A 26,294-nucleotide genomic window follows, 5' to 3' on the forward strand; every position below is an offset into this window, starting at 1 on the left:
TTACTATGGCACTGTCACATCATAAAACCTTTAGTTATTTTGCAAAAACTGGAGAGCTTGATAGAACTGCAGACTGTTATGATGAGAATGTTTTCATTAATTGTGGCCTCACCTATGTGACAGCTCTAAGTGATAAAAGATGTCTCATTCTGAAACTGGGTCCTCTGAAAGACTACTAGACAGTATATGCTAACAATCATGTTATACACAACCTAGACACAGTGACCTTTATGCTTTGGGAGTCACTGTTGTTTTTGTTTTGTTTTGTTTGTTTTTTGTTTTCTTGTTTGTTTGTTTTTGGTATTTTCCATTTAAATATGCTGGAAAAATTGAACAGGGTGCGCAACCTTGCAGCACAGGATGTGAGGCAGTGGACCTGTGTGTATATATAACTACCATCTACTGTGATTTGCTTCTTGGATTGCTGTGTGGTTACTGCACAACACATAACCGAAGCAACGGCTGCTGCTCGTGTACCGCTCGTGTGCGTGAAGCTGCGTCAGTTTCCATCGTGGCCAGTAGGTGGGACTGGAAGCTCGGAGGATCGAGTGTTTCTCCCACTCTCTGCCTCCCAGTGTCTCTCTATGTCTCTTTACCATCTCCTACGCCGGTTAGCACAATAGCGGCAGGAACGTGGGGGCGTTGGGGGATGGAGGGATGACATAAAACGATGCAGGGAGAAGAGGGAGAGAACAGGACTGCGCGCTCAGATCCCTTCATGTCATGTACCTGGAATATTTTCAGGATTTCTCTTCTTTCCTCCTTTTTCCTTCACAGCCTTTTTCTTAAACGAACGGTCCGCCCCCCTCCCCTACACCGCCCCCCGACACACACGCACACACACACACACACACACACACACACACACACACACACACACACTCACACACATTCATAAATACATACATACATACACACGCACATATTAACATGCATGGATATGAAGGGAGATGTAGTCTTATTTTAACATTTGGACTCTGAAAGAAATAAGGTGAAGGCAACGCTTACATACATTCACATCCACGTAAGGGTGAATCAGACTTTAAACCAAAGGATTTGAAACATTTTTTATTGTTACTGCCAATCAAAGTTGCAAAGATATCTCCGGGCTTGAATCGTGACAACATGGATGTATTCGGAGCGTTATTTGGCGCATTCGGAGTGCGTCGCTCTCCCAGGACGTGGTGCTGCTGGAGGGTGTTCATTCTGCTAAGCGTCTTCTTTCACAACTATCTGAGTACCTTGCTGGATTGTCCGCCCACCTGCACCTGCTCGCCCACTGAGATCTACTGCAATAAGTCGGACAACAGCAAATTCTTCCCGCTGCTGTCCTTCCAGGGCACCGGGAGCGCCGGGAACAGCACAGGGAGCATTGAGGATCTTTTCCAGAACATCACCTCCATGTAAGTGCTGCTGCTGTACATCAGAGCTCTAAAACGCTCAGTGTTGGTGGATTTAATTGTAGCTGCTTGTTAAAATGTTCTTCAAACGAAGCTACTGGTTGACGTGCAAATACGAATGTTGCGGTGTGATTTTGACAACATTTACATTTTATTCGAATTAGTTTAAATGCAAACGATCCTTTGTGTGTTCAGTTTTACAATCGGACAAGAAAACAATGCTTTATGTGCTAGAATATAAGCGAGTGCCAAATTGATTTTTAGCAATGAAGAAGGTGCCTCAGGCGGAATAATGGAGAGACTTGTCATGTCTAATGTTCTATTTGGTTAAATAATAACAATAATAATAATAATAAATTTTATTTATAAAGCGCTTTACAAGTAACTCAAAGACGCTGTACATAAAATACAATAAAATAAAACAAAACAGTTAATTTAAAATCAATAAACAGTAAATCAACAGGTGTTTGTCTTGTGGGAAATCACTGAAAACCCTTGCTAATGTAGGCTAACAACTATTGCTTACTGAGTGGTCAAATCGGGGCCATATTTAAAATTTTAATTAATATAATGATGCCATTGAAACAACTGAATCAAACTGTTGTGTCCACTTTAACCCACAGAAACCTCTCATATCATGAAATATGACTGAACTTTTCTAGCCTGTCCTATTAAACTGGACAGTCACATTAATAGTGCACAATGAAAAAATTGGGTTCACATAAGCCTGGAAACATCTGAAAACAATTGTATAAATGGAGGCCACAGTTTATTTTTCTGTTACACGGTGTTTGTCCATATATCAACCACTCACTAGGCTACCACCTTTCTAGAAAATTTTCAAATGTGTCTGTCTTGTCCTAATTAATCACTTAATCTATGCACATAGTTTAAGTGTAGAGTCGCGACAGCGCTTCAATCCCTTAATCATTAGTGCAAGACTGAAAATACTGAAAAGCACAAGGTAAGCTTACCTTTGGTCTGTTGAGGATGCATTTTGTTTTAAATACTTACTTTTACTAATACCTTGTATAGTCTATTTTAATATGATAAGTTTGAATATATCTGAAAATGTGAAGGATTGTGTTAGCCATGGTCAAACATTTCATGACATATATTTTGCAAACATTCTGGTGATCAGCTAAAGAGCTCCGAGCCTGTGATAGCTGTGATATACTGATCAGCAAACAGCAGAGTAATGTTTGAAAGCTCCTTTGACTGTTAATCTGTGAATACATGAATTTCAAAGGGTGGTACTTGACCTTGACGAGAATTACTTGGAAATTTCAATGTGAATTAGTTCATTTGTCAAACAGTGAACATTTGAAAAGTGTGAAATTGTTCTCCAGTCCTTATAAATTGAATTAGCAACTGAAGTATGATTTGAAAGCCCCTCCTTGTGTGCACTTTGACACACAAAATCCAGAATTTGTCCCTTTAAACATAATTATTTCTCTTCCCCAGCAGTTACTGCAGCATATTCCTAAATGCCTTCTATTTGATTCATTAATGCCAGAGAACAGTTCAGCCTGACAGGTAATAAGCCCAGATATCTCCAAATGGCTTTTTCATTGCATGATAAAAGCAGTCGTGACTCAGTTACTCAAAAGCACAAATTTAAGTCTAAATTTGAGTTTCCTTGGGCAGTCAACAAGTCACCCAGATATCCAAGACAGCGTTATATTCTCTGGGTGGGTACTGAATAATAAAACACTGCTGATCCTATTCATTTCCATATCCTATTTTCTTTGGAAGTCTGGCATGAGAACTGCAGCCAATTGAATTTCTCTCAAGAAATCCTATCACCTTTGGATGAGGACCCTAAACTAAGTTCTATGACCAAACCAAAGTCCATCTCATGAAAAACATCTCCCTGTATGTTTGGTCTGCAGGATAGTCTCCATGCATCTTTCTGTCACCTGGTGTGAACCCACTCAGTGTTCACAATAGGACGAAGTGCCACAGCTGAGTTAGTTAAGGAACACTGAATATTGCCCTGTCATGTATTTACATACTTTCACTCAGTTAGTTACAAAATATATCAAAAGACACCGACTGAAAGACAGCAGCATAGGTGCTACTGTATCCCCACGCTCTCTAAATAAATATTATATAAATACTCTCTTTTTTTTAGCCAGTAAAACACACATATCGCATACACACACCAAATTTGTCAGTTGTCAATCCCTTACCACATTCGACATCTTAACAGCACCAGTGGTCTCATTGTGGGTGTGTTAGATATGAGCTGTCACTGCTTCCTTGAAAATCCAAATTCTTCCTGTATCTGATCAGAGCCTTGCTCAGATAGTTTTTTTCTATTTGTATGAATTCCATCTTGTTGCTGCTTGAAGCAAAATTAACCCAGTCGTCATGCTTTCACACCACAGACTGTATAATAAAGATGGACGTAGCGCCTGGCTCCAATGAAATGAAGCCTACCCAGAAGTGTCAAAAACTTGCAATATCACACCATCCGCCAGGGGATGGCTCCAAAAAGCTTTGACTCCATAGACCCCAATTCTACACGGGAAAAGCTAAAATTTGATAGACTGCTTTTCTACGGCTCAGGATTTTTTTTTTTCGTTAGCTGTTATGGTCAAAACGAGAGATCAGGTGGCCGATCTTAAAATAAGTCAATACTGAATTTTATATAAAGCGTTAAAGTTTTGCGAAGCCATGGGGCATGGCTACTTGATTGACAGTCTGGTCTGGAATGACTGACAGGTGGTATGGAGGAGGGCAGCCCAGACATTTATTCACCGTAAACTCTATTCTTGTTTGGATTAACTCTGATATGATCACTGTTGGTATATTTATCGGTGAAGCAGCAGAACATTTTCCACAGATATTTTTTCTGCCTGTTGGCTTGTTTTAACCAGTTTTGTACTTTCGGCTGATCCTACCAGCAGACGCTAAAAGGACTCTGATAGTTCGGTAAGTGTTTATTTTCTTAACGGTGCCGGTTTTATTGCACTTTATATGCATCTTTAGTGTCAGATATAATGTGTGCAATGCATTCCAGACGTTGGTGGAGTTTATTTCTGTGTGTGTTGACCAGAGAAGAGAGTTAGCATCCAGTAAATATTAGCTTTAATATGAATTAGTGATGCTAACCGAGCTAGCTGCTCCATCGTAGCCTGATTAAAGTTAATGTAGCATTAAGCTAACGATGTTTGTGTTGTGTTTCATGTAAACAGCTGAAGTGAGTTGTGTTAGTGTAACATGGTACATTTAACTGATAAAACTGTCAGTGGAGACGCTGGTTCACATTACAGTAATGTTTAGAAAACCTAAATGTGATTAAAACAGTAAAGTTAAGGGTCTGTGTTGTTAGTAGTCCTGAATATCTGCTGAGTCTCTGAAGTTAAACTGGAGAAAATAGTAAATTTACTCTCTAGTCGTTAACGTTGTTTAATGACTGATTCACATGTTGTAGTACTTATTCCTGCAGTGTAGATTGGAAAAATAAACTCCCAGAATATGAGAAAAGTAATGATGAACACTACAGTTATTACATTTAAATTGCAGCACAGATAAGCTGAAGAATAAAATCCTCTCCCCTAAAGCTGAAGTGACTACAGGCATGTCTTTCAGTTCTTGGAAAACTATATATGACAGAGAAAATCTTTCCAGGGTCACTTTAAAAGGAACCTCTGCTGTTGATGCTGATACTGTGATGTCTGTCTTCATATCAGGTGTCTCATTTTCACTGTCAGGATCTTCTGAGTGAAGCCAACAGAAGGAAAACCTCGTCTGGTTGTGAAGAAGGAGACTGAATGGACGACATCTTCAGTGAATCATTTCCAGTTTAGCTTTCACTTACAGAAGGACAGACCAACTCTCAGCACTTTATTTTTCTCTGTTCTTAGTATTCAGGGGTTCTATCTATCATCTTTAACTTCATCTCTGCTGTTGTAGCACAAATACAATCTAAAAAGTCCATGTTATTTATAGCAGATATGCAGCATTAAAACAATACATTCAGAGCAGGAGCTTCATTATTATCTTTATTGCACATTTAAAAACTGCATTATTCAACAATTCTGAACTGTAAAGATGTGTAAACACATGTAATAAATGGATGAAATAGCCAATGTGTTGCTGACGGTGAAGTGTAAATACTGAAGTCACAAGACAAGTTGTATTATGGAGAGGAGCTGAATCTGCAGCATTGTTGTTATTACTGGAAGGATGAGGAGGACATCAGTGCTGCTCTTCCTCACAGTGATGGAGAGAAAACTCTTCATCTCAGACAACCACAGCTGGATGTTCATTTTCTCTGTAGCTCTCAGTCCATCAGACTAGATGTTCCCAATGATCCAGAACAAGGCTTGAAGGAAAAGACACTAACAGTGAGGAAAAGATCTCCAAGGTTCTTTCATTCCAACTGCTGCAACATTTAATAGCAGAGTGAACACAGCAGAATATGAATGGAACACAATAGTGTTGTATTTTTGTTACAGTGGGTGCAGAGGCTCAGATGCAGGAAATAAGATTGCAAACAAAGAATATTTTAGAATGCTTTTATTTACAAAATTCCAGAAGTAGACAAGAACTACAAGTAAGAACCGGAAGTAAAGACAAAACCCGGAAAGGTAACTGAACCGCCTAGAGCGGACTAGCTCAAGGAACCCCCTAATGAACAGGAGGAATAACTACACGAAGACAGAAAACAACTAAAGCTCGCAAACTTTGGTACTACCAAGGTAGGAATACTAACACAAATACGAATAAACAAATGGAACTAGAACCTTGACTGACTGTGGCTGACTCTCGCTGTGACTGTAACAATTTTGTCCTATTTTTTAATCTTATGGAAATATTTGTTTTCCTGGTTGAGGCCAAAGAACATTTTACTGCCTTAGATGGACAGTAACGTTTATTCTTTTTATTCTAATGTATCATTAGCATTATCATGACCTCTACACAGTTATCTGACCATACACTGTATGAACAGAAGCTGTTAAAAACAGTCTGAACCAAGGAACAGAGATATCAACTCAGAACTGAACTGTTCTTCATTCACTGAACTGAGAGATCAACATCCATCAGTAACAGAGTTCTGTGGAGGAACGTTAACGTAGATTCATATCTATCTGCTGATTATTACCGAACTGCACTTCGAGACAGCAGTTATTGATCTGTTGTGATTGATCCGTTATGATTGATCAGCTGTGACCTGCAGGACATTTAGCTACAGCTAACAGTTAACTAATTTATGACTGACAAACCTGATTTAGCATTAGTGTGAACACGAAGTTAGGAAATGTAACTTGAGATTTACAGAACAACTTTAAAACACGATGTTAGAACATGTTCATATCAGAGGTTCCAGTCTGATGTTAACTTACAGTAACTTCAGCTACAGTAATGTAGGTCACTGCTTTATATGTGATATTCTCCAGTTGTGGAGAAGAGCACAAATAGTTACAAAGATGACTTTAACACTTACCTGTACAGTTTAGCTCGACTTTTGGAGGCTAACGTTGTTAGCAGCAGCGTCGGTGAACAGCAGAAGCTGGCAGATGTAGGCGGGACAGAGAGTCCTCGGTTCTCAGTCAGTCTGACCAATCACTGCTGTCTGGCTTCACCCTCTTAGAATCTTTTTTTTTTTGTCTCTGGCTCCAGAAAATCCAAGATGTCAGCCAGGAAGTAGCAAAATCCGGGCTTCATTTTCTCAGTGCAGAAACTAATGGGTGACGTCACGGGTGCTACGTCCATCTTTATATACAGTCTATGTTTCACACAGTGATTCATAACGCGGAACCCAGTTTGTGCAAAGGGCACAGGAAATTGTGCACATCCTAAAATGATACACTGCAGTATATCATATAGTGTGATAGTGAACAAAACCAAAAATGGCATCAGTTTAAAAAAAAGTGAATCAATGATACAATTATTATATTAATGATAATGTACTTTTGGCAATGAGCAATACATTTAAACATGATAAATTAGCTTTCCCAATCAATAGTCAAGCCTGTATTGTACAATGAATTACAGAATACAAATGAAAATATAAACACTAGTGCAGATTTTCTGTAAGCAAAGAAGGATTTGTGGTACGGTTAAGTGTAAGGATGTTAAAAATGTAGAATTAGATGTGCTTAAGTCCCTGGTTGTGCCACCAGGTTGAGTCAATCACTATTAAGTGAGAAGAAGGTATAGATGTATTGGCCAACTGCCGTGAGAGTCCATAAAATTACAACACCTCCCAGCTGTCCAGTTGTCCAACTGCAAACTGTGGCAGTCATGTTAAATAACTCTGGAGCATCAAGTTGTAAAACAGGGTATCTGCCCACTGTGTTCTGCTAGTTATGTGAGGCTTATATTAATGCTAAGCTAGGATTTTCAAATGCCAGGTGCTGAGCTGTCAGAAGAATGTTAGGGTTGTGCAGGAGCAGCAGGACTCTGTTTAGAGGCTTTTTAAATTTTGAAATAATTACGTGTTGTTTACTGTTGGGCCTTCCCATCTCTCTGAATAAAGACAGAGGCCTACAGGTAAAAGTAAAAGCCTGATAAGGAACTAAAGGACAAAGACACAAAGAAATGCTGCCAGGCTACTTAAAGTCACACCTGAGTCTGACCTGGATTGAATCAGAGTCCTGTCACCCCATTGACCAGGATTGGCACAGCACCAGAATCCCAAGATGCATCCCTGACATCACTGACCCTGCTGTTGGGTGGCGCCACCTTCTTTCATTCCCCAATGTGACGAGTTGTTGGAAGGTCAACTCCTGGTTTAATGCTGCAAGTTACTTTAAGGGAGCAATTAAATCAATGTTCCCGCTACTTTCAACATAGGCTGCAGTTCCTGACTTGCTAAATGAGTAAAAGACTGTTTCAAGTGTTAAGCACATTTTTTTGAATCCAGAGAAACGGTCAGCAACCCAGACATTTCTCTGTAGCTGCGGACGTGGAGAATATCCTTTTTCCAGAAGAAGACAGACTCGCCAAGACCCTGTTTCTTGAAATGAGTTCAACTGCTGATCCTCTCCTGCCCCACTGCAGAGAGCTGAACACACTCTGCTGTAGGACGCCACAGCCGCCCGCATGCATTCAGATCAAGGGATAGGCGGTTGAACCCACGCTACTTGCTGCTCAAAGTAAGAGAGCTCCTGTCTGTGCAGAGACTTAATAGATAGCGTGCAAGTTCATCTGTTTTGTTGTGTGTTTTAAGGATCGCTGTGTCCTTTTTTGTGTCTGACTGGTTGTATGTTGGTGTTTCCAGAAGCTGTTTATTCATTCATTGGATAATTGCTGCTAGCTTGTGTTGTTATGCCTACTCTTACAATATGTCACATTTCTTATGAGATCAAAGACCAGCGGGTGGCAGAAGAGCGACAGCTCATTTACCCACCTCTGAGAGATAGAAACGCGAATATTGTATCATCCACGGCTGTTTCCCTCACACCTTTCCAGAGCAGACCTACTCCTCTCTGTTTCCTCTTTACTAACCCACACTTAGACTCGCACGCACACACACATCCGCACACATCCGCACACGTTATACACACCATAAGAGGATCATCTCCCTAGGAGGACACATAACCCTCATTGTTCACACGTGTCCACCAGGTAGTGCACCTATTTAAACACACAGCTTGTTCAGTTTCGCTGTGCGCCATCTTGTGTGCTTTAAATGAATAGCTGGAGCCAGCGGTGTTTTATTATTGGTCCCTGATTCCAGGGTGGTGCGGTGTAAATTTTAATTAAGATTAATAATGTAATTTTAATTTTATTCATTGCATTTATATTAATTAATAAATTCTCAATAATCAAGTTTATCCAAAATGATTCTCAATATTACTTAGCTGTTGGTTTGGCAGTAAACCTTTTACTTGGCAGTGGTTCAAAATTCTATTACCAACATGAGGAAGAACATTCAATGTGTTTGTGATTTCAAAAATTAATAGATTATTGATTTGTAATGTGATCAACTATCCATTAAGGAAACACAAAATTCGCATCCAAAAGTGTGTATTGAAGTCACTGTGGATCATTGAACACACCAGGTAGTCTGTAGGAAATTTTGCTGTGTAAATTTCACTGCACTCGCAGTCTGGCAATGTGATTCTGAAGTCTTCTCAATGCCTCTCCTGACTAGTGTGAGGCCTTTTAGTTAGCAGCAGTCACATCACCATGCAGCAGGCTGTTTTGGAAAAGCACAGCTACCAATTATTTCACATTAGAAGTAGCTGAACTACAGCAAATTTAGTTATAACCTCATATCATGAGTATAATGTTGGGGAGAAATCGAGAAAAAAAAACATACTCATGATATGAAATTATAGCTAAGTTTAAGCCACTTGAGGCTGGCAACAAAAATAACAAAAATAAATAAAATGCCCAAATATTTAGTACAAATAAGCACGTTTACAGTCTGGTACCAAAAATGTATTTTTTTTCTCAATAGCTATCTTTCCCATTCATGACCAGGGATGATTTTTTAATGTCACTCATTTGTTTAAATTGTATTAAGGCATAAAGGATTGCACAATTAAAGGCAAAGCAGCTTTGAGTGACAGGTGGATGCCATCATATGGTCAGGTCCATAAATATTTGGACATTGACAATTTTCAGCATATGGGCTCTGTACACCACCACAGTGGATTTGAAATGAAACAATAAAGATGTGCTTTTTAAGAAAACATTTCACCTTTTTAAGGGGCCAAAAGTAATTGGACAAACAAACAAAATCATTAATCAAATTGTTGCTTTTAATATTTAGTTGCAAATCACTTGCAGTCAATGACAGCCTGAAGTCTGGAACCCATAGACATCACCAGATGCTGGGTTTGGTCAAGTTGATCTTTGTCTCATCTGCCCATAGGATGTTGTTTCAGGACTGCACATGTTCATTTCGTTGTTTTTTTTTTTTCAAACTCTAATCTGGCCTTCCTGTTTTGAGGCTCACCAATGGTTCACCTTGTGGTGAACCCTCTGTATTCACTCTGGTAAAGTCTTCTCTTAATTGTTGACTTTGACACGGATCCAGGGGAAGGATTAGTCATTTATCCACCTCACTTGTTTTCTATGGTCTTCCAGGTCGTTTGGCGTCACTGAGCTCACGAGTGTGTTGTTTCTTTTTAAGAATGCACAAAACAGTTGATTTGGCCACAGCTAATGTTTTTGCTATCTCTGATGGGTTTATTTAGATTTTTCAGCCTAATAATGACTTACTACACAACTCTTTGGACTTGGATGTTGAAAGTTGACCTCACAAGATTTCAAATGCAAATACCACACTTGAAATGAACTGTAGACCTTTTATCTGCTCATTGTAAATTAAATAATGAGGGAAGAACACATAGCTGGCCATGGAACAGCTGAGTAGCCAATTGTCCAATTACTTTTGGTCCCTTAAAAAAGTGGAGGGCACATATAAAATGTGTTGTAATTCCTACATCATTCACCTAATTTGGAAGTAAATACCCTCAAATTAAAGCTGAAGTCTGCACTTAAAATTTATCCTGATAGTTTCATTTCAAATCCATTGTGGTGGTATACAGAGCCCAAATGCTGAAACTTGTGGCAATGTCCAAATATTTATGGATCTGACTGTAGGACAGTTCATGGCCCTGAGGTGCTGGCATGGGCTGCCTCAGCTCCAGTAATGCATTTATCAAAAACATGACTTGCTTTTGAAGCCATTTTTTTTGTAGTTTCAGTAGTAATCTACACAAAAAATGGCAACTAAAATTTGGAAAACTTGAGTCATTTTGCAAATATAAATATAGGTGAACTACCAACAAGATACTCCAAAATGTACTTAAATGCCTCTTTAATTACATGTAGTTCTCCACTTCCCAACACTGGACCTGAAAATAAATGGAGAAAAAAAAATCAACTGCACCTTCAAAACTGATGCATGGAGAAATGGATCAGGTGCATTATCAAAAGGAGAGAAAAATAGAGAACTTGAGAAATCTTAATGTTTTAAGAGAAGAAAACCTCACTTCATTTTTGAGAAAAAGAAATTGCTCCAGGCGGTTCCATAGATTTCAACACAGAGCTGCTTCTACACTGTGTGCTTGTTTTCATGCTAGTCATAGAAAATTTAGGGAAATGAGTAGAAAACTCAGAAAATGAGAGGAACTTGGTGATAATGATGTGTTTTTATTGAATTTCTTAAGTAGTAAAAAGGAAAGTGAGAAAGTGGTGTAGGACAGATGGAGAGAGAGGGAAAGAGATTAAAACAGTGTCACCAATGCAGTGGGTGAAAGGCAGAGAGGAGGTTGTCCATCTAAAGTTTTTTTCAGACATGGGATGTGCAACATTACTGCTTTAGCAATCTGGAATAGGGACGACATTCTGTCATTCAGACATTGGTCTCTTTTATTTGAATGTTCTTCATAGTCTGCTACTTTTCCAACATTTAAATAAAAACATGCGTTCGAGCTCAACTTGAAGATGACTGCTACGTAACAAATGATTTGACTGTTGCTGAGAAACAGTGACTGTGTGTGTGATGGCTCCCCTGTCTCATGTGAAGAAAAGTACACAGTCGGAACTTTTCTTTCGATCATGATCCATGTTGGGAATAATTATAGAACCGAAAGTAACTAATGAAGATAATGCTGCTGTGCTTAAATTCATTTAATCTGTATTCTGCTGCTGTTGGCTGCTGCAGGTACACTATATTGCCAAAAGTATTCGCTCACCCATCCAGATAATCAGAATCAGGTGTTCCAATCACTTCCATGGCCACAGGTGTATAAAATCAAGCACCTAGGCATGCAGACTGCTTTTACAAACATTTGTGAAAGAATGGGTCGCTCTCAGGAGCTCAGTGAATTCCAGCATGGAACTGTGATAGGATGCCACCTGTGCAACAAATCCAGTCATGACATTTCCTCACTCCTAAATATTCCACAGTCAACTGTCAGCTGTATTATAAGAAATTGGAAGTGTGTGGGAACGACAGCAACTCAGCCATGAAGTGGCAGGTCACGTAAACTGACAGAGCAGGGTCAGCGGATGCTGAGGTGCATAGTGCCAAGAGGTCGCCAACTTTCTGCAGAGTCAATCGCTATAGACCGTCAAACTTCATGTGGCCTTCAGATTAGCTCAAGAACAGTACTTCAGCAGAGAGCTTCATGGAATGGGTTTCTATGGCCAAGCAGCTGCATCCAAGCCATACATCACCAAGTGCAATGCAAAGCATCAGATGCAGTGGTGTAAAGCACGCCACCACTGGACTCTAGAGCAGTGGAGACGCCTTCTCTGGAGTGATGAATCGCGCTTCTCCATCTGGCAATCTGATGGACGAGTCTGGGTTTGGCGGTTGCCAGGAGAACGATACTTGTCGGACTGCATTGTACCAAGTGTGAAGTTTGGTGGAGGTGGGATTATGGTGTGGGGTTGTTTTTCAGGAGCTGGGCTTGACTCCTTAGTTCCAGTGAAAGGAACACTGAATGCTTCAGCATACCAAGACATTTTGGACAATTCCATGCTCCCAACTTTGTGGGAACAGTTTGGAGCTGGCCCCTTCCTCTTCCAACATGACTGTGCACCAGTGCACAAAGCAAGGTCCATAAAGACATGGATGACAGAGTCTGGTGTGGATGAACTTGACTGGCCTGCAGAGTCCTGACCTCAACCCAATAGAACACCTTTGGGATGAATTAGAGCAGAGACTGAGAGCCAGGCCTTCTGGTCCAACATCAGTGTGTGACCTCACAAATGTGCTTCTGGAAGAATGGTCAAAAATTCCCCTAAACACACTCCTAAACCTTGTGGACAGCCTTCCCAGAAGAGTTGAAGCTGTTCTAGCTGCAAAGGGTGGACCGACGTCATATTGAACCCTATGGATTAGGAATGGGATGTCACTTACGTTCATATGCGAGCCAAGGCAGGTGAGCGAATACTTTTGGCAATATAGTGTATATATTAAACTCAGTGAAGGAACTCCTACTCCTACAAACAACTGGGAGCAACAAACTAAATTTTATCTCTTGTTAATGTTTTGTCAAAATCACAGATCAGACTTATTATTGGTGAGTCTCATGAATCTGTTACAGTCTGTCTTGACTGCAATGAATTTCAAGTTATGTATTTAAGGATTTTTTAGTTTGTAATGAATGTGAAATTATAGGGGAAAATGAATGATTTCATGATTTTGGCCTACAAATTATGTGTTTTGCACTATGTGGCATTTTTGGGACCAATATTGGTGCTGAAAGGTGAAAAAAGTGTTCTCCAAATCACTTCACACGACTCAAATCTACACTGCTTGTGCAATGTGCATGTCGATCTGTTAATGTGATAACATGTTATTCAGACTTGTCTGGTATGGAAATTGATATGGAAATGTTAATAGATCCGGCTTAGAAGGATTGCTCTTAGAATTTTCATGAAAAAGTTACCAGGGTGCTCATTCAGACATGAAACTGAGACTTTCAGATGCAGTTAGAATAACACAACAGAGTGCATGTCTGAAGATGGTTTAAGACAAAAAAAAGAGGAAATGAGAGAAATAGAATAAAAGTGGGAAAGTATCCTACTGTTTGAAATTTACCTTAATTTCCCCCAGTTACACGTGCACTCTCACATGCACACAGACACAGGGGACACTAATATTTTGTCTTACCGACTAAAATTCTGTTCTTGTGCATACTGATTACTGAAGTTTTTTTACTGAATACTGAGGTTGTTTTTAGAGGGGGACTGATCAGTTTTAGATGTTTAGTCAAAGTAAAATAAATCATTATATAGCTGATAATTAGTTTCTGTGTTTATCCTGGTTTTCTTTTTCTTTTTTTAGATTTTTAAATTCTTAATCCCCTGGATTCGTAGTAGTCTATTAACTTGAATTTAATGTAGAGTTTGAAACCTATGCAGATGTCCACTAAAGTTGAGCCCCAATGTTTTGTAAAAAAAAAAAAAAAAATTAATCGAATCATGTTTGCAGAGAGTGGTTCTCTCAGTAAGTAGTGTGTAAAATTGGTATTCTATAGTCCCAAAGCCTTCCTGGACCAGCAAGCCATTCAAACACTGTAGGAGTGAGAATAAAGAATATGTCTTAGCAGACCATTAAAGTCTCTGTTCCAGCCATCAGAGCAACCTTGTCTCCCAAAAATGATGTTCCTATGCAACTAATCCGCATTCTCAATTACATTTTTGAAATAAAGTTGCAGAATTTTGGAAAACACTGACATTGCAAGTTTTTTTTTTTTCTGTGATATACATTGTGAAATAAAAAATGATGACTAGAATAGGTCTATTTAGTTAGGATGATTTTGTAGGGTGGGTGCATTGGCATAATATATAGGGTGTTGGAGGTGCTGTAGTGGCATAAGGTTGACACAGGACTTTCACCCAGGATGCAATAGGATCATGTCTTGTGGTTTTTCAGACATTATTTTAGTCATTGGATTGTGAGTGATTATCATGCAATGCACACAATATAACAGCAAGTGTGTTCACTGTTTTGATCTAGCCAATCACTTTAGCTCTGACAAAAAAATATATAAAAAATTTAAAAAAACCCAAAAAACTAACACAGTTCCCCCCTCTCTTTGCCGGTGTGCCACCCAAACAGAATGAATGAACGACTGTGCTTACGAAAAGTTAAAATATCCAATAACATTAGCAGCAGTTATGCAGCACAACAATGTGACAGCCCTCATCATGCCATCTACAGTGCTGAGGGTGTGTTCGTAAGTGTGTATGGATGTGTGAAGGAATACACAGTCTGGATGATAATGTGACATTGTGGCTGTTTTCTGCCTCTAGGCTCATTAGTATTTAGTAGAAAGAAGACTGAAATGATTAAATTGACATTTTAGAATCTTCAGACGATTCTAAAATGTCAATTTAATTACTTCAATCATGTGTGCCATTCTTATTGAATTATTCATATAATGGAGGGGTAAAGATGAGAAATATCCCTGTGAAGCTGGAAATACATAAGGATCTTAACGCCATCACCAGTATATGGTCAGAGATGATATTTCAATATGTCTGTTAAAATACTTGTAAACATATTTGCATATATTTGTTGTCTTTCAGAGGCATCACACTCATGGCATGCTGGGATAGGCTCTAGGTCCCCGTACCATGAACAGGATAAATTAGCAATACATTGAGCAATGCAAGCCTATTTAATACCAAATTATGCCAGGTGTTACTGCTGCTGGGTCACTGGGTCAGTTTATTAATGCTAGTTAATAAATAGCTAGTGTTTTGCTCAAAAGATTGCATTTTTGTCACTGTAAATACTTATTGTATTTAATTTACATTTCAACTAACATTATAATAGTGATTGGTTCAAAACAATGTCCTTGCTGAGTGCTACTCAAGTACGTCAAATTATATACAGTATATAGGAGTCCTAATTCTGTTCTTAATTTGTTTCATCTTAACAAACAAAAAAAAAATTGAAAAACTGTCAAGAAGTAACGATAAAAGTACTATTCAAGTACCGGATAGAGAAGCTGTATCAGTAAGAGTAGTACTAGTGTTTCTACCAAAACCTGAGATGGTGAATGTGATCAACACATAAAATAACACAGTTTTGACTTTTGTTGTTTGCTATGAACAAACACCGATTTTATGGCAAATGGCCTTCCTCCAGCATCAGTTAAACAATCCCAGTCCCGCTGACTTTAAACACGTCCTTTTCCTCTTAATGCATGTAACAGAGCTGTTTATGAAACACAGTTTGACAGAACCTCAATAAATGAAAATCAATACAACCTCTAATGTATTTTATGAGGAATTACAGGCTGTGTTGATGGATTGTGACACCAAGAATGAGGTCATTCTAACTGGGAATTTGAACATTAACTGGCTTGATAAAACAAACAGACAACATTTAAAATTAATAATGGACAAGTATAACTTCTCTCAACTTATTAAAGGACCTACTAGACTAACTAAGTCCACTGAATCATGTATAGACTTAGTCCTCAGCAACAAGTGTGAACAAATTTTTAAAACATATAACATGATCACTGGTCTATCAGATCACAATTTAATTTTATTAACTAGAAAAATTCCCAAGAATAGGTTTAAATGCCCTCAGAGTAAAACATCTGAGCGAATGAGAGTACCCAGGAGGGAGATTCCTAGTTTTTTGAAACTCTTAATCAGCAGTGTGTAACTGACAACTGTAGTGCATTTATGACTGTAATTCAAGAAACGGTGTCTAAGTTTATTAAAAAAAAAAAAAAAACTAAAGTAAAATCATCAAAAAAGAATCACCTACCCTGGTTAAATGATAGCATACGATTGCTGATGAAACATAGAGATCTTGCTCTAAAAAATCGTTCAAGACAAAAACATGTAATGACAGACAGGTCTTTACCTCTCTTAGAGACAAAGTTGTGAAGGAAATCAGAGCCACAAAAGCAAATTTTTTTTTATTACTGTAATAGATAATACAAGAGGAAACACAAAAGAAATCTGGGCAAATATTTAAAAATTGACAGGACATCATGCAGCAAGTAGAGAAATTAGGGAGTTACAGCTGGGGGACAAAGTAATACAGGACCCGGGAGATATTGCGACAGTTCTGAACGATTACTTTATCGACTATGTTCAAGACTTGGTGCATAACCCTGGGCCACTATCGCACCACAGTGGATCTGGATATACAGGCCTTCAGGCTCAGGGTGTCCCACATCCGGATATAGTTAGGCTAACAACAGCTTGCTACTTCCGGATATTGGTAGCGCAGCTTCGGAGTATCCATCACTGCCACACCAACTCTGGCCAGTTTCCCTAAACACGACTGCGCCAATTTTTAATCTTTGTACAGTAACAGTCTCAGATCGATAAGATAATCAGAGGACTCAGAAGCTGTAAGACTAAAGAGGCATTTGGTTTGGACACAATGTTTATTAAAATCCATAAGCAATTTGTTATAGCACCATTAGCAATTATTTGTAACAACTCTATACTTAAAGGGATTTTTCCAGAGCCATAGAAGAGCTCTGTTGTCAAACCAATCCTCAAATCTGGTGACCCAGCAACAATCATGAACTACAGACCTATAAGTATACTTCCTGCAGTTTCCAAGATAACGGAAAAAATATTTGCTGAGCAGATTGTAAAGCACCTAAATAACAGTCCATACAAATTGCACCAAATACAATTTGGTTTTAGAAAACATCATTCCACTGACACAGCTGTTTGCTATTTTCTGGAAAATTTAAAATCCTGACTGGACACAGGGGTCATTATTGGGGCTGTTTTTATTGATCTTAGGAAAGCATTTGATACTGTGAACCATCAGATATTGTTGACCAAACTATCCTATTTTAATTTTTCAGTGAATGCCTTGAATTGTATTAATTCCTATATTTCTTCAAGGACACAGTGTGTTAGAGTACAGAATATAAAATCATTACACCGTGATAACTATCTTGGAGTACCACAAGGGTTCGTGCTGGGGCCACTGCTCTTCAGTTTATTTTTAAACGATCTATGAAGTTCTTGTCCACCAAATGTGGTCTGTCAAATGTATGCTGATGATACAGTTTTGTACGTTCACACAAAAGACAAAAAGCAAGCTGCCCAAGAGCTGACAGCTGCTATGAGTAATGTCTTTAAATGGCTTGATAGCTCTCAATTACATCTTAACATCTCTAAGACTATGTATATGTACTTTTCCAAAAAGACAAATGGAGAAATCGATCCTAATATCTCTGTACAAGGCCAGACAATTAAAGTTGTACAAGAATTTAAATACTTAGGAATTATCTTAGACTTGCAACTTCATTTCAAACAACAGGTGAGGAAGATTACTCATAGGATGAAATTTAACCTGTCTAATTTTAGATTTATTTGAAATAATTTATCTCTGGAATCAGCTAAACTATATTTTGATGCGATGATTATGCCCCTCATGTTGTACTGTATAACGAGTTGGGCAATGGCCTGTAAAACAACCATAAAACCTATTGAGTAAACTTCTATAAACTTCTTGATTATATTACGCACAGTGGACAAAAGAACTTCAAGATCTCTGGAGATGGTGTTGTAACCTTGAGATTGTTCATATTTTTTCCACAATTTTGCTTCTGAAGTCCTCAGATACTTCTTGGCTCTTCTTTCTCTTCTCCAAGGTTGAGTCAACTTTTATACATTCTAACTGCCTTCAGGTGTGATTTCTATATTGCCAGCACCTGTTCGGCTGGTGCTCCCTGACGTTAGCGGCTCTGACCAACGTCAGCTGTTCGGCGGACCCTGATCAGCTGTTGCTGCCTCCAGTCAGCTGGCGTGTTCGGACCGGGAAACAGGCGTGAATCGTCGGAACATCTGCACACTCAAATATGCTTCACCATCTGACACTTTTAATCTCCATTTGGCCTTACTGAATGTGAGTTCTGTCACCAACAAAACTTTTACTTAATGAGTTTTTCTCCTCGTGCAAACCAGATTTTATGCTCTTGACTGATATGTGGCTCTGTGAAGGTGATCTTGCTCCTTTTTCGGAGCTCCTTCCCCCTGGATATAGTTTCTTCAGCTCCTCTCAGTTTTCCTCTGCAGTGGCACTTCTGACCCGCAGGGTCCCCCAGGGGTCAGTTCTGGGCCCTCTACTGTTCTCCCTTTATATGCTACCCCTGGGGTCTATATGTAGGAAGCATGATATTCCTTTTCATTGCTTTGGTGACAATGTGCAGGTGTACTTGTCATTAAAGGTCTCTTCTGAGGAATCTCTTCATGCTGTGTTTATTATTATTATTATTATCAGTTTATTTAAAAAGGGACCATGTACAATATTAAACATAAATGTTTCCATTTGATGTATTGCACTAGAGTTAGCTTTAAGCTAATTTCCATCTGCAGTCCCTTGGCAGGTCACAATAAAAACATCAAAACATTAAAATGTTACAAAAAAAGTACATGACACAGTGAAACAAAACATTATACATACACACCCTTAAAAGCACACACGTACACACACAAATGCCAATTAAAAGGACATTGCTAGACTAAAAAACATACACACACAAACTCTTAAAAGCACACATGTACACACAGTCACACACAAATACCAATTAGAAAGACATTAATGGTTGCAGTTCTGAGTGTTCTTAAGCAAGTTTTTCAGTTTGCTTTTAAAACTGCTGATAGAAGTACAGTTCTTAATGTCATCAGGCAGGGCATTCCACTGAGTTGTAGCTTTTACAGAAAAGCTGACTGTCCAAAGGTGGTGCGTTGAAAAGTTATTGAACAGTCAGTGGTGGAAGATATTCTCGTGGATTTTATAGATTGTGCCGAGCGATACTGAACGAACTGGCACAGCAGAGGAGGGGCCAAACCATTTAAAATTTTAAAAACAAGACACATATTTGAAACTAATTTAAAATTTTCAAAGCTCAGAAGATGATGCTTATCTACAATCCTGCAATGGTGGTATTGCATTGATTTTTGGTCCAAGATTTTCAAAGTCTGTTTGTAAAGAGACTCCAGCAGTTTGATGACTGTCTGCCCAGCTTGTCCCCAACATGTGATACAATATGACATGTGGGACAGGATCATAGCGTGCATGAAGGTCTTTGCAGCATCCACAGATAGACAGCCTCTAATGTGCCAAAAGTTTATCAGATTATATTTTATAGTTTTTACAACGTTATGATGTGTGACTTAAAATTTAAATTAGAATCCAGCATTACGCCAAGATATTTAAACTCACTCACAATTTCTATTTTTTCAGTCCTAATTAAAATGTCAGTGCTGACAGACATCTTTGTTTTGGAGAAAAACATCCCTTTTGTTTTGGTAACATTGAGGTTGAGACATGACTGGTTAAGCCACTCTATAATCTTTCCCAAAGCATTCGTTAGTGTCTCAGCCGCTAACTCAGTGGTTTTTGCACAAGTATAAATGACCGTGTCATCAGCATACATTTGTACATCTATGCCATGGCATAGATGTACATGGCAATTATGGTTTAATTGCATGAGGGATATTAAGACATGGATGGACTTAAATTTCTTAAGATTAAATGAAAACAAAACTGAGATTGTCCCGCTCAGTCACCCTGACGTAGTCCAGGTCCTTACCAGCTCCTAAATTAGACAAGCAGATCAGCTCAGTGGTCAAGGCTAGTTTCTTTCAGCTTTGGCTTCTAGCCAAAGTCAAATCCTACCTAAGAAGGGCTGATCTAGAAAAAGTTATCCATGCTTCTATTACATCGCGCTTGGAGTATTGTCTACCATCTGCAGCTTGTTCAGAATGCAGCAGCTCGTCTCCTAATCGGGACAAAGAAACGTGAGCACATAACACCGGTGCTTTCCTAACTTCATTGGCTTCCGATTAGGTTCAGGATTGATTTTAAGATTCTTTTATTTGTTTTTAAGTCTCTGAATGGACTGGTCCCAGAATATTTGTCTGGTCCTGTTAAGGTGCAGCAACCCTGAAGATCCCATAGGTCAACTGACGAGATGGTCCTGGACGTTTTTCGATCTCTCATGAAAACCAGAGGAGATCGAGCCTTTGCAGTTGTGGCTCCCACGCTATGGAACACATTGCCCCTCCCTGTGCAGTCAGCGAATAGCCTCTCCATTTTTAAATCTTGTCTTAAGACCGTCATAAGGCTGCTCCGGCAGTCGCACCATGACGACACAACAGCAGGCAGAACAATCCGATGCTGCCTTCAGTGCAGTGCCGGTCTTTATAGTGCATCATGACAAGATGAGCTGCAGGTGTGCCGCTGCAGTTCATCTCATACATACCGACCACCTGCAGAGGCCGTGACAGAGTCACTTTTAATGGATCTTTGATCTGTTTTATTTTACTGTTTGTTTTGCTTTTATTGTTCTCGTATTGTTGATGATTTATTTTACTGTAAAGCACTTTGGTTGGCCATAGACCTTTAAAAGTGCTATATAAATAAATCTGACATTGACATTGATGTTGACATATACTCTTCTCTCAGAATTAGTACTTTTTCTGTTTTTGGGTCACTTTTCTGATAAACTATTTCTTGGGGGTTTCTAAGTTTATCCTCCAGATGTTGCCTTCTTTGTGCTTTTTTTTTTTTTTTTTTTTTAGAGTTTTAGCCAGTGTAGCTTATTATATGTCCCCTAAAAAAAAACAAAAAGCCTTAAATGCTTCCCACTTAGTAGTAGCAGAAGTTTGTGTCATATTAATTTCAAAGAACTCATCTTTGTTTTCCTAAGTAGTCTATGAAGTCCTGGTCCTGTAGCCACTTGTGCTGAAAGTGACATCTCGGTGGGTCTTTCACCAATTTAGTATTCTCATACACTACACAGGAAGGTGTATGGTCTGAAAATACAATACTATTATGGGAACAGTTTTGTATTTTGGAGTAAAATTCCACAGATATTAAGAAGTAATCAATATGCGAGTGTTCTTGAGCAACATGAATAAGCCTTGCCATTAGGTTTCAGTTCCCTCCATATGTCTTATCAGGCCTAGTTCTATAGTAAAATGCAGAATAGTTGCTCAGCATTGGTTATGCGACTGACTGTAGACCTGTAGACCTGTAGACCTGTCGAGGATTGAATCCAGTGTGCAGCTAAATCTCCTGCTAATTTATGTTGCTCTGGGTATGTTTAGAGAGTAAGAAACAGATTTGTAAAAGAGCCTGGATCGTCTTCATTAGGGCAGTACACATTGACTAAGTTCAGATTTTCTGACAAGAGTGAACCTTAGATAATAAGGTATCTGCCCATCTTTCAATTTTATTTATATAGCACCAATTACAGGCCAAATTGTCTCAAGACGCTTTAGAGAACCCATATGTCTGAACCCCCAGAGCAAGCCCTAAGATGACAGTGGCAAGAAAAACACAGGGAAGAAACTTTGAGCAGAATCCGACTCTTTATGTGGGAGGACCCATCTGCCTGCTAGCTGGTGGGATGAGAGGGACAGAAGGGTAGAGGGGTAGAGTGGTAGAGAGGTGGAGAAGAGGAGGATGGGGAACAAGGAACATAAAACACACAGATGGATACATGCATGATAAAATAGATGGTACGTACAAAGTACAAGCGAACATTGAAATTGATTCATAGTTTACTGTTATGGTGTATGGCTCTGGTATTAAATATACTACGTATACAGCTGGTAGTAAAATTCAAACAGCGTGTAGATGAGCATATCAAGTATAGTAAGGTGATGCAGAGTAGACTGGTGGAAATGGGCAGCTGGAAGCAGTGGGCTGAAGGAAGGTCAGCAGCAGCATCCCACAGTGGACATGATGGAGACTAAGCCAGTTGCTGGGACAACAACCACAGATCTGAAGCATCCAGCTCTGGGACCAGGGACACTCGAAGAAAGGACACAGGGAGAAACAGAGTGAGTCCCTCCCCCCAGCAACACTTTGCAGTTCCCAAGCCACTCCATGACCAGAAAAGATATATAATTCTTCCAGCAAGTTCTGGGTCTGCGCTGTGGTTTCCTCCCCGTTGGAGGTATACAAATCAGATGTCTACACCACCTCAACTGGCTCCTTTCGATGCCAAGTAGCAGCAACTCTACTCTGACCTCCCTCTGGATGTCCAAGCTTCTCACCCTATCTCTAAGGCTGAGCCCAGCCACCCTATGGATGAAGTGCATTTCCGCCGCTTGTACCTGTGATCTTGTTCTTTCGGTCATTACCCAGAGCTGATAACCCCGCCCCCACAAAAAAGTTCTGGAGGGAGCAATCCACCAGTTTCTGACAGAGAACCATGGCCTCAGACTTGGAGGTGCTGACTTGTATCACAGTAAACCGTTCCAGTGCATGCTGAAGGTCACGGTCTGATGAAGCCAACTCGTCATCACACAGGAACCCCACAATGCTGTCTGTTGAGCCCAATGCTCTTTACGCTGTTCACCTTTGACTGCACCTCCAGTCACATCTCCAACCCTATCATTAAATTTGGCAATGACACTAAAGTAGTGGGACTCATCTCGGACAATGATGAGTCAGCATACTAGCATGAGGTGGCACATCTGGCTGAGTGGGGTGAGGACAACAACCTGGTCCTCAACAATTCCAAGACGGAGGCGGTAATCATGGACTTCAAGAGATCAAAGGGAAGAAAACAACTCCCCCTCCACATTTACGGACAAGCTGTGGAAAGTGTGAACAGTGTTGAGTTCCTTGGAGTCAGTGTCTTCAACCACCTGTCATAGACTGCCAACACCTCAAACCTGGTCAAGAAATCACAACAGAGACTCTTCTTCCTCAGAAAGCTGAGAAAGGCCCAACTCCCCCAGGAACTGATGCTCAGCTTCTACCAAACTACATCAAGAGCATCCTCACGAACTGCATCATCATGTGGTTTGTAATCTGCACATCTACTGAGAGAAGGGCCCTGCATGTCATTACATTATTGGGCTGCAGCTCTCTCACCTCGACACAGTTTTTGCCAGCAGACTGAGTGCCATTTTAGGGCGAAATGAACCTTTTATAAGGAAACATCCTTTTCTCAACATGAATTAGATCATCTCCAGCAAAGGCTCGATTTTAGTATGAGCTGTATTTCAAGAAGGCCACAGTGTGTTCATTTTTCTCTGTAATCTATGCAATAAAGGCAACTTTGTTCCTTCAAGCAAGAAAAAACTAATTTATTACCATGTAAAACTCCATTGTTGACAGTAGCTGTTCTACAAATGAGTGATTTTACATTCACAGATGAAAAGCTGCTATAGTGAGTACAAAGATCTGGTATGCAGAGAGAACTCAATGAAAATACATTTAGAATTTGAATTTAAAATGACTGCATATTGTTGTATCTACCATGTGTTTGTGTGTGTGTGTGTGTGTGTGTGTGTGTGTGTGTGTGTGTGTGTGTGTGTGTGTGTGTGTGTGTGTGTGTGTGTGTGTGTGTGTGTGTGTTTGTTTCTTTTGGCAACAGTTTTTTTTTACTGGTTATTTAGACATTGAAGTGGAGAATTGATCTGCCATTCAATTAGTCAAAAAGCAGACTCCCAGAGGGGCAGACCCTGCTATCAGGTCGAAAAGAGCTCTCTCAATCAATATGCAGCTCTCCTTATGTCTGAGAGTTATCATGACCCCATCACAAACTGCTGTCATCCAAGTTTGTAACTCACTGTGTGATAAGAGGTTCAAGGGGTCACTTACAAGCCAAGCATCCTCTTGTTACAGGTTCTCATCTTTGGTTTCTGCACTGCTTGTTAAAAAAAAAAAAAAAAAAAAAAAAAAAAAACAACAAAAAAAACTTATGAGACATCATTTTTTTACTGTTTTCAGATATTTTCTGCCACTACTTTGTTTAATAAAGAAATGGTCAATAAATTAATCAAAATCACTGGTTACAGCCACAGACTTTTTACATATCAAGCAAACACAAACTATCAAAATATTTTGTCCGTTTAGCTGCAAAATGCTCTATGTTCACTTGCTGCTGAGCAGTAAATTAAAATTTCTTAAAACCTGTGACATAAACTTTTTCACATTTTCTGTCATTCCGACAAGCTGTTGTTAGATATGAATTATCAAGCAATGACTGTGAGACAGTTTGTCAAATTACAGATTGTTAATGAGTTATATAATCCAGATGCCCTTCACTGAAACACTGTCCTAAACCTCTCTGATGGTGTATGCCTGAATCATCTTCCTAGTCACTTGTTCCCATGAATACTCTACTAACAGTTATTTCTACCTCGGTAAAACACAAAGCAATGTGAAAAAACATGATAGCAGCTTTCTTTCCTTTGCCAGGAAAACCAAGTTGACAGAATAATAGTGCTAAAATAAATACATATACAAACTATGGATGCAGATGTTAACAGTTTCTGTATTCTATAGCAGTAAGTTGTTTTTTATTCAGTTAGATTATTAACCGCAGTGATTTTTGACCAAAATGGAGTTTTATGTATATGAATAATGTTGGGTGATTGAAGACCTGTGCTGCATTGTACAGTACATCCAACAAACAAGCTGACTGCAGTGGCCTCCCAGTAGTCAGCATAGAATTAATTGAATCATTAATGACATGGCCAGTACATGATGAAAAAAAGGGTAGTTACAAATCTGCTCTGTAGCATGTCACTCTTTAAAAAAAAATACAACTTCGTCAATACAAAATTACAAATGAATATTATGTTTACAGGTTTTTTAGAATTATTAATTGTACATCAAACAACTGTATTACTCTACACTGCTTGGTCCATCTAAATGTGCCCTTTTTGCACATTTATGTATTATTTAAATTAAAAATGGAAGAGGGATGGAGTTGACTCACTGATGTTTCTCAAGTTTGTGGCTGGCTTGTAAGATATACCCATGGCAGGTTGGTGCCATGTTTTATTACCATGATATTTTGTATAAAAGATAGGTACTGCTTATTTTAGTGACATTTGTTCATGCACTGCGATCAGTCAATATCAAACCAACCAATAGTCCCTGCTGTTAGTTTCAAAATTCATCATGCGTGCACATTCTCTGACCTTTGCACTATTCATGTGTGGAAGAGGAGCTGGAGTGGGCAGCTTGTTACATGATGGCTTTTCTTTATTATTGTTACTGTCAGAATAAATAGAGATCACCTCCATGAGAACAACAGAACGCAGAAGGTCACCAGTTGCATTTATTGTTGTGGTACCACAATTATTGTGGATAGTTTTGGTTGCACCTACATTATGTGCTGTTGCACTTAACTAAAAAAAGTTTGGCATATCAACACCAATGGGCAGTTAGTCTGGAGCCCTAATGAGAACTGAGTCCAGATTTGGATTTGGAATGACTAATACTGTGGTACTATACTGGCTGTTTGAAGACATTTGCTGGTGTGTGGATTGCATGTCAATTTTTTTGTTGAAGTTGAAGTTGAAGTCAGAGGCATTATGGTTCTGTGTTATACAAACATCACCATTCTCATGAACACAATAACTTCTGACTGCTTGGAGATAATTTCTGAAAATTTTACACAAACATTAACTTAGACTCACAAGTATTGACTGATT

At 39.2% G+C, this 26,294-nt stretch overlaps 1 protein-coding gene across 1 annotated transcript in view; it reads left to right on the top strand.

Annotated features, from left to right (window-relative positions):
* The first annotated feature begins 597 nt into the window (after positions 1–597).
* ntrk3a (neurotrophic tyrosine kinase, receptor, type 3a) overlaps positions 598–26,294 on the top strand; it is a 175,358-nt gene continuing 149,661 nt past the window's right edge. The window contains exon 1 of the mRNA XM_055009289.1: positions 598–1,403. Within this exon, the coding sequence (XP_054865264.1) occupies positions 1,126–1,403 (278 nt within the window). The 5' untranslated portion in view covers positions 598–1,125. The remainder of the gene's footprint in view (positions 1,404–26,294) is intronic.

Source organism: Amphiprion ocellaris, chromosome 3, assembly GCF_022539595.1.
Source record: "Amphiprion ocellaris isolate individual 3 ecotype Okinawa chromosome 3, ASM2253959v1, whole genome shotgun sequence".
Lineage (NCBI taxonomy): Eukaryota > Metazoa > Chordata > Actinopteri > Pomacentridae > Amphiprion > Amphiprion ocellaris.